This window comes from Capsicum annuum, chromosome 4 (genome assembly GCF_002878395.1).
Source record: "Capsicum annuum cultivar UCD-10X-F1 chromosome 4, UCD10Xv1.1, whole genome shotgun sequence".
NCBI lineage: Eukaryota > Viridiplantae > Streptophyta > Magnoliopsida > Solanales > Solanaceae > Capsicum > Capsicum annuum.
In genome coordinates this window covers 216,043,067-216,052,710 of record NC_061114.1, presented here as the reverse complement: position 1 = coordinate 216,052,710, position 9,644 = coordinate 216,043,067, and the positions used below count along the sequence as shown (strand labels likewise).

At 29.9% G+C, this 9,644-nt stretch overlaps 1 protein-coding gene across 1 annotated transcript; it reads right to left on the bottom strand.

Moving 5' to 3' along the window:
* Window positions 1–3,422: 3,422 nt before the first annotated feature.
* On the bottom strand, window positions 3,423–6,477 carry LOC107869485 (GATA transcription factor 25-like). The gene is made up of 7 exons (XM_016716024.2): window positions 6,214–6,477; window positions 5,293–5,376; window positions 5,081–5,214; window positions 4,763–4,843; window positions 4,475–4,580; window positions 4,008–4,067; window positions 3,423–3,929 (listed from the first exon to the last, which is right to left on the bottom strand). The coding sequence occupies exons 1-7, from the start codon at window positions 6,475–6,477 to the stop codon at window positions 3,849–3,851; spliced, it is 810 nt and encodes a 269-aa protein (XP_016571510.2). The 3' UTR covers window positions 3,423–3,848.
* Window positions 6,478–9,644: the final 3,167 nt, after the last annotated feature.

The following is a 9,644-nucleotide window of genomic DNA, read 5'->3' as shown; positions in this document are numbered from 1 at the left end:
AGTAATTTGGTAATCGTTATTTGAATGTAGATATCACATACTATACTTATAAATATCGGTTCGGTAATTCGATAATCGGTAAATTAAACTTTGGTTCGGTATGGTATTTGGTAATACCATATTATAGTTAGAGATGTGCAAATGTAAGTTTAAACTTCAAAGAATATATTTAATAGAAACCTTGTTTAGTAATTTTTGCTGCTTTTTACGAATATATTATCAAGATCCAAGAAATTCTTTAAGATGACTAATACTATTGTCTATTGGGTTGTCTAGACTTATCGTATTATATATCTATATCTATAATCTATATATATAATCTATATCTATAATCTATAATATATTAAAAGTGTGAAGATCCTTAAAAAAATAATTTAAATTTTTTGCCTTTTATTAGCAGACTCTTCTTTAGACAAAATTGTCTTTTCACTATATTTTTAATTTATTATTAAGTTATTTTTTATTATATTATTTAAACTTCCTAAAATATATGGGACTCCTAAAATATATGGTAGGAGAATTAATTAATATTTTCTTTCTATTAGACTTTCTGAATTAATTAATATTTTTCTTTCTATTAGACTTCCTAAAATTAATGGTAGGAGACTTAATTAATATTTTCTTTTCTACTGTTCAATTAGAAAAATACTTCTAAAATAATATTTTATTAAGGAAATACTTCTATAAATATTGAGATGTACGTTAAACTAGGGAACAAACCGGGTTGTCTATTGGGAAAATATGATTGATGCTCATCTAACTTGATTCGATTGCATGTCTAGATATGTAGATACTTGGTTTTCTAAACCTCAACTTCTTCACTGTTTTTGTCAGCATAATAGAATATAACATGTGCGTGTGTGTGTGTGTGTATATATATATATATATATATATATATATATATATATATATATATATCTTCTTTGTTTTCATTCAAAATCATTCTTTAGGATCAAAATTTTCGCTTAGACAAGAATTAGTTGGATCAAAATTGAAGCTTTTTGATCACTATTATATTATTATTTTTTATATAGTTTACAGGTCGCAGATGAATGTCAGTTGGCTTTGAACAATTTCTTGTGTAAAAGTTAGGTTTAATTGTATTGTTTTGATATCTTTATTATGTTATTGTTTCATTTTAATTTACAGATGCTAGATGAATGTGGGTCGGCTTTGAATTTTTTTTAGGTAAAGGTTAGGTTTAATTGTACTATCGTAATATCTCTATTAGTTTGTTATTTTGTGGTAGTTTACAGTTCGCAGATGAATCTCGATCGGCATTGAGAAATTTTTGTGTGTAAAATAGGTATAATAAATAAATTCTCCATATTTACATACTCAAAAGATATTAAATTTAATTATTATATTCATGTCTATTATTTAAATAAATATTCTATTTAGTGTAACGTTTGAACTCATTAAAGTGAGGTATACGCGCAAAGCGCGTACACCTAAACTAGTATATATATATATATATATATATATATATATATATATAATACAATATTCGGTATTTACCGAATACCAAACGATTTTAATATCTTGTACCAAACTCAATCCCAAATACCAAAATATTGAAATTTTACTCCCAAATACCATATCAAATACCGAATTATCGAATACCAATTACCAAATTTTTTTGTTCGATACGGTAATTCGTTTTCGATATTTTATGCCCAACCGTAATCACAATGTTGGTTAAATTAAGGTATGATCTGGTACAGCAAGGTGTAGCTAAGTTCACTTTTGAGTTGATTATTAGCCGATAATTTGTTTGACTATCTGTTAAAAGGACTTTTAGTGGCTGTGATGCGGGGAAGCTCTACGGGTGCCATGTGTGGCTGTGGTTGTGGTGGATAATAAATATACCACACCACCAATAATAATATATTTAATATAATTTAACGACTAATAATTAAATCTAAGAAGATGATTTATACACAATCTTAACTTATCAGTGAAGATAGAGAGAACGTCTTGTATATATCTTTGATTCAAATAAAACATAACAAAAAACGTAAAATAAATATAGTAGCAGAGAAGTCATGTCAAAAATAATGAAGAAGAGAACGGTAACAACAAAAATTAATAATCTTTAAAATTGAAGCAAGAAAAATAATAGGTAATATTAAAATTGAAGTAACAACACTAATGAGTAAATTAGACAATGTCCGACTAGTTACTAACCTTCTAATCTGATACTTATACTTCATACATATATACCGATAAACTCTAAATGTGCCGTGTCCCCTGTACTATATTATAGGATTATATTTGGAGTAAATCTTAGATTATGTCGTAGTGGATAGTATATTATACTTTACATATCTGGAGAAAATCTTGGATTAGATTTGGAAGCATATGTTAATATTTGATTAAATTAGGTAAGGGGAAAGTGGTCATGATTTTTCTGGAAATTATGATACTCTATGTTATCCAAGCCTATGCTAAACTATAATAATTGACTACTTAAATGATTATCTAAGGTCACGTTTGTTTTTGTATGTGGATGTATTCGTAAATAGAGTTTTTTATGTATTCGTAAATAGAGTTTTTTTTTTTCTTGATGGAGGGTGAGGCCGTAGTTGCGGAGCTATATGTATTTGAGGGGTGTCAACCGATATTTTTTTCATCAAAAAATTATATAAATAAAAATATTTTTTGATGTATATATATTACATAGTTTACCTTTCTTAATTTATTCGTAAACTACTTTTTTATATTTTGATATTCTTAAGTAAAAATTTTGATTTCGTCAGTGAGAATAGCTCTCTAAGGTACAAACCAATTCGTATATAGAAAGTAGAGAGATAAAAATGATTTCTTTTTTATCTAGGGATTTAAATAATCTTGGTGATCTTTGAATTCAACAAGCTTATAACAAATCTTGATCATTCACTTAAAATAACTTTTGAGTATCCCTACCAAACTAGTTGATTTTAACGAAGCATGTCATAGATCATGATCTTTTACATAAAATAACAATGATTAATTAATTGGTTGTGTTTTGCATGTGATGGTAATGTTTTTTTTTTTTTTTTTTTTTAACTTTTCTACTTATTTTAAAAGGGCAGGGGAAAGGAGAAATGCAAATCCCATGCAATTGAAAACAAATATATACTGTTTCATTTCCAATGTATACTCTTGTTCCAAATTAATTCAACTAAAATGCATGCCTAAACATATTGATTTTGATTAAATACATTGTCTAGCATTTGTAAGCTGAAACTGCAAAACAAGCAACAATCATCTTAGTTCACATAAGGTCCGAGAAAGGACCACACTCAAAAGAGTGTGACGTAGTTATGAGTCTAATGCAAAGCATCAGTGCCGAATGCACAACTCGAACACATGAATTATAAATTATGCGTAGACAACTTTAGCACCTCTTCAGTTATCAAACGTTGGAAGTATAGAAGATATGTTCATTCTTCAGCAATAAGATTATGATGATCCAAAAAGGCAAAGTTCGATATACAAAAGGTTCAAACATGTTTGCTTAAAGTTAAATAGAAGCTTTATCTAGATGCTGGATATGTAAATTAATGTAGCAGGTCTTTGATGCGAAAAGCTGCAAATCAGTATCGGACTTCAAGTAACACAGGTAATCAATCACCAACAAATTTTAGTTCAAGCGTTAACCTGTCAATGTAAAACTTGACAAGAATGGAACAAAATTTGTGATAGATCTCAATTGTGTGTCACCAAGCTGTTTAAAAAGTTTTAGTGATGATGAAATGTAAGTATATGAAATCTTTCGGTCGGATGAGAAGAAGACATGTTGATATAGTACTGTAGCTCTCTTTCTAAGGCATCAAACTCTTTGTCAAGCTACCATAACTGACGAATCACTGGCAGGCTGACGAAGAAACTTGATGAGAGACGGAACATGGAGGAGCTCCGTAGTCAGAGTTGCTGTGATTTTCATCCTACATGGATTGAAAAAGTAGGCCTTAAATCTTACAGCGATCTATGACTGCGATTCAGCAACCAAATTAACCGATTACCTCTAGTTCTGTGAGCTCGGTATTGTCGTAGGATGCCCTATAGAGAGTCCTCATTACCCCCTGCAGTGTGATATACTAAGAAGTAAGGAACCAATAGCTTGCAACTATTCTCTGCCTACCAAGAAACTGTTCCAAAGAATGCTACAGAAGCAGTGTACAGCAGCGACAGGAAAGGGTGCTGAAACTAAAATCAAAACAGGAATTGTAATTTACACATGCATGCATTGCAGTATTTGATTCTTTAGACTTGGTAATATGAAGATAAAGTCACTTTTTGGTTCCTAGTCCTACCAGGCATTGACACAATTGTTTCCATATAGATCAAATCCAAGTAATTTAACAGGATGTCTGGTTGTTCAGATGCTTAATGGTGACAATTACTAACGGAAAACTCATCTATTTTAAGGACAAGAGAACATGCATGTAAATTCCCTTAAACTATTGATGCTGGACATGCCAAGTTCAACCTTATTTGCCCAAGTGAGGCCACATGCATTGCAAAGAGTCCTTCGGCCATCAGGACCACGCCTCATCATAGGGGTGTTGTTTGAACTAGTTCCGCAATGGGTGCACCTAGGAAACAAGAGCGAGCGAGCGAGCAAGCGAGAGTTAGAATTAACATTTGCTTAGACTCAATTATTTCTTGCATACAAAAGTAGTTCTATACACTAAGCAAACCATACACATCAAATAAGTTTTAGAGGAGTTTATTCTTCATGGAAAAAAGCAGAACTTTTGTTCATTCAAAAACATACCAAGTTTCTTCTGGAGGGATGTTCTCCTCTTTTGGTTTAGTCGAACCTTTTCGAGCAAATAGGCCATTCTTACGCTCCATCCTGATTATATATAAATGTGAATACTAAGTAGAAGAAAATCAAAAACTGAAATAGAAGAACAGCTGTTAAACCTTCCATGCATATTGTGTTGACATACCACAATCCGAGGACTAGAAACTGTGGAAGGTGGCAGATATGTGTTGAGTGTGCGTGCAAGAGCATTTGTTTGCTCTTATTATTGAAACAAAAAAGAGGTCATAGAAGTTCCTTTTAGGGGCAGTAAATCAGTCGATTTACCTGTATGCGACTTCTTGGCGGATACCATATCTGATTTTCTTTTCATAGCATCTCTTCTTCCTTTTCTCATAAAATCTAAGGAGGGATTCGAGTCTTTTTGGATCTGCACAATGCACTGGATTGTCCACATAGTCCTAAGGCAAAAAAGCCAACCAAATATTACAAGCATGCAGATGCAAACCAAAAGAAGCAACTTGCATAGAAAAGGATACCTTCTGGCTTGCGCTCGACAAACCTAAAGCTTGTGTGCCAGGAGAATACTCATATCCACCCAAAAGTTGAAAAACCAATTGAACCTATGACAATGAACCATCGTTAGACTAATGCTTCGCGATCAAATTAAAGAAATATCCAGCCAAATGCAACAGACTAAAGCCAAGAAACAAGTCAATAAAGACATGATGATTAGTATCGATGATGTTGCAGGCTCATCAAGAAGTCTTCTATATGAATTCTCAGTATCCATCCCGCTCCCTAAACCCCTAAAGATCTTTCCTTTACTGCATCAAAGAATATCAAAGCCATCAGACAATCAAGCTGCAACTTCAATGATAAGCTGTAAACACTGATCATTGATCTCATGTGCTAGCTTTCTTGAATCTGATTGATCAAAATTAGACCGTTGTCAACCCAATTAAGCACACCAAATGCCTTGAGCACTAGCTCAATCGCTATGAAAAATGAAGAAAGAATACTAATATAATCAATCAAGATCAATCTATCTGCGCCTCAATTACAAATTGGTGTCATATACAACCCTTACTACAAGTGTGTTGAGAACCTCAAGGTCTTAGGTTCAAATCCCAACATACACAAAAACATTAGGCGATTCCTTTCTGTTGTCCTAGCTTTGACGCATCCATTTCAATTTGTTCGTGTTACTTCCAGTTTTAGTCGGTTTAAAAAAGCATGTCTCTTTCCTCTTTTGACAACTCTAATTCAACTTTCAACATAGCATGTTTAAGACCACAAGCATTTACATACACTCTATCTATCACTGGTTTTTCTTTATTTTCTTAAACTACGTGTCAAGTTAAAACCTGACAAACAGATTGAAACAGAGAGAGTAACTGCTATTGCACCTATAATTAGTCAAGGTGGACTAAAGCTAGCCATTACGATAAATTCCTCACCTTCTGAGTAGGAACACCATCAAAAACATAAATTCTTCCACGAAATGATAACGTAAGTTGATCAAAATTAGCCTCTCCATTAAGCAGAGTAACATCAGAAGCACTATAAACCGTATAATTCGGCATCATAACCTTAACACCACCCACCCCACCATCAATCCCCGCCGGAAAATTGCCAATCACCTCATCACCTCCCCCCGGAACATCCTCACTGGCACCCGAAAAATGGCTATCAACATTCATACCTTGCGTTTGACAGTTCATTTTTTTGCACTTAAACGGAAAAAAAAAAAACTACTCGGTGCACTAAAGTTTCCTCTGTACACGGGGATTTGTTGAATTTTCTTTACTATACATAAATTTTGATTTTGTTTTGCTGTGTGGGAAACAGGGGAAGGGAAGAAGAGAAATGTGTGAGGAGTGAAGGAAGAGAATTTGACCCTGGAAGTTCGAGATAATTACGTGATTTACCAGTTTGTTAAGGGCGGAAAAGTGGGGACATTTTTGGAAATTCAGGGATTTGTACTGCAATGAACAGAGTGCCTTTTCGCGCTATGTTTTTTTTTTTTTGGTTGTTTTTTTAGTTCAATAGAATGTTTGAGAGTATTTCACGTAATTTTAAAACTTTCATTTTCTTTATAGAAATTAAGAGGTTACGGTTCAAGCATTGAGTATTGAATTTTTATTGATAGGAAATCATCCAACAAAATGAATATTGAACATTAAAAAGTTTTTTTTTTTTTTTTTTTTGTTATTCACTATATTTTCACACAGTGATGTTTGAATTGAATAGAAAAAATAATCTTTAAAAGTTCATTTTGATAAAATATTAAAAATCTTGAATTGATTGAATAATTTTCTAGGTGAAATATCAATTGTCGAATAATTTTTGCATTATAAAATAAAATTTGAGTTTCTTTAATATGCTACCTAAGTTGAACAACTTTCGAGTTATAAAGTAGAGTGGAGCGACTTTCGAAGAAAACTACAGAATATGTTTGGGCATAGAAATTTATTTGCTTAGCTGAACCACTAATTCAATCAATACAAAGGGAGTGTTTCACACAAGCCATTTAAATAAATAAAATAATTTATTATTTTAATTAATGTGTTTTAACTCTCACTTTTCCACGTTTCACAAATCAAAAGAGAAAAAAACTTGAGATGAATGAACATAATAATCAATTTCTTTCAAATATTTTTGGAGGTAGGATAAAATTAGGGATGCATCACGACATTAATGGCGATTCGCTAGAAAATTGCAATCTCTGATTTTCTCAGTTGGTAAGAGAGAAGTGTTTTATTTTTCAACTATGGGTAGCTAATTAGACAAATGAGAATCATTTCCCCTAACTGCATCAGCTCGAATCAAATCAGCCTTTGTCACAAAAATAATTTTGTGTGTCCATTTCAACTCTTCAGAAATAGCCATATTTATTGTAAGACTATTTTGTGAATTTGTTGAGTTATGAGATGAATTAGAAGATGATTCTTGGTGTTTTTGTGCGTATCAACCACGCACATCTGATGGGAGCATTTCTTAATGAATGACAAAAGTTTGAATCATTTTTCAAAGAATGGTGTACTTGCTTTGTACGTGTCTATCTTGTCAATCAAAAAATCATTACATCTGTATAGCTTGTACCAATAAATCAAAAGTGCTTATTATTAAAATAATGACCATATGTCAGATCTCATAATTTATTCATAATTGAAAAAGTTGCATATAATTAAATTTTAAATAGAATTCATATAGAATTAGAATGACTAATCAATTTCTTATGATGGAATGTATGATTCAAAGAATTTGTTCAAATTTATAAATGAGTCAATTTCAAATTATTAATTGTAAATGCATCATTATTAACAAAAATCACACAAAAAAATCAATTAACAATTATCTATCAAGAATGCATGATAATTTATTATTTCAAACTTCAAGAACATACTACAATAGTACAATCACACACAAAAAAAAACTTTTCAATTAACAATTGTCGGTAAAATATACATGATATTTTTGTAAACTTAAAAAAATATACAAAAAAATTTCAGAGCTTATCTCAAATCACAAATAAATTTGTCTCTTCAATCATTGAAACCATCAATATTTCAAAAAAAAAATAAAATTCTCAAAAAGCAATTGTCGATTAAGAATACATGATAGATTATTGTAAACTTCAAGAATATATTAAAATTTTAAAAAACTTACCTAAAATCACAAACAAATTCATCTCTTTAATCAAAAATACTAATAAGATTTTAATCATCAAGAATATATTAAAAAATTTAAAAACTTACCTCAAATCACAAGTAAATTTGTCTCTTCAATCATAAGATATATCAAAATTTTACCAAGACAGTTCTCAATTAACAATTATATCTATAAAAATACATGATAATTTATTTGTTGTAAATTTTAAGAATATACTAAAATTTTAGAAAATTTACCTCAAATCACAAGAAAATTTATCTCTTCAATCAAATAAAAGAAACAATAAAATAAACCAAGAAAGAATTATCACATGCTATAAAACATTATAAATATAGCTTAAAGAACTCACTTAATTAGAAACAATCAATTGTATGGAGAACAAAAAAAGAAGATATTAATGAGGTTTAAACCTTTTCTAATATAAATACTATTATAGAAGTAAGTTTTCTACTTATTCTGTTATTATTTTTTCTTTTAAATCTAAGTTAATTAGGTTTCTTCTTTAATATTAATATAATTATATTAATAAAGATACTACTCCAAAGTTATTACTCGTGTGAAAGAAAAAAAAAGAAGTAAATTTCTACTTCTAAAATTAGTGCTAATTTTTCTAGCAAGTATAGTTCTAATAAGATACAATTTTTATATAAGGTAAAATTATCATTGATTAAAATTATCTCTTATCATAAATTTTAGGATTTTTAATTTAAGAAAAAGTCTTACAATGTATTTTAAACTCTTGATCCCATATATTTTAGGAGACAATATTATAAATATAATTAAATAATAATTTAAGAAAATAGTGAAAATATGGTTTCGTCTAAAGAAGAAATTTTTAATGAAGGAAAAAAAGTTCGAATCACTTTTCTAAGGGTATTCACACTTTTAATGTATTATAGATTATAGATTATAGATATAGATTTCACACTTTTAATATATTATAGATTATAGATTATAGATTACTCCCTCCATCGCATATTAGTTGGTCATCTTATTAAAAATAAATGTCTGAAATTAATTGATTACTTACTAATATGAATAAATGGTATAGTAATAAAATTGATTATTTCATTAATGATTTTTTAAACACCAGCCAAAATAAAAAGTTCTCAACTAATATGAAACGAAGGGATTAATTTACTTAAATATAGTTTATGTTCTTCGGATAAGAGTTTAAGTATGGACATGGAAATATATTTCAATCATTTTTATGGAA

Coding starts and splice junctions, on each gene's coding strand:
- LOC107869485 (XM_016716024.2), bottom strand. CDS start 6,477: ATGAACTGTCAAACGCAAGGTATGAATGTTGATAGCCATTTTTCGGGT. Junction 5,215..5,292: donor TGTCGAGCGCAAGCCAGAAG/GTATCCTTTTCT, acceptor TTTTTGCCTTAG/GACTATGTGGACAATCCAGT. Junction 3,930..4,007: donor CCGAGCTCACAGAACTAGAG/GTAATCGGTTAA, acceptor CAATCCATGTAG/GATGAAAATCACAGCAACTC.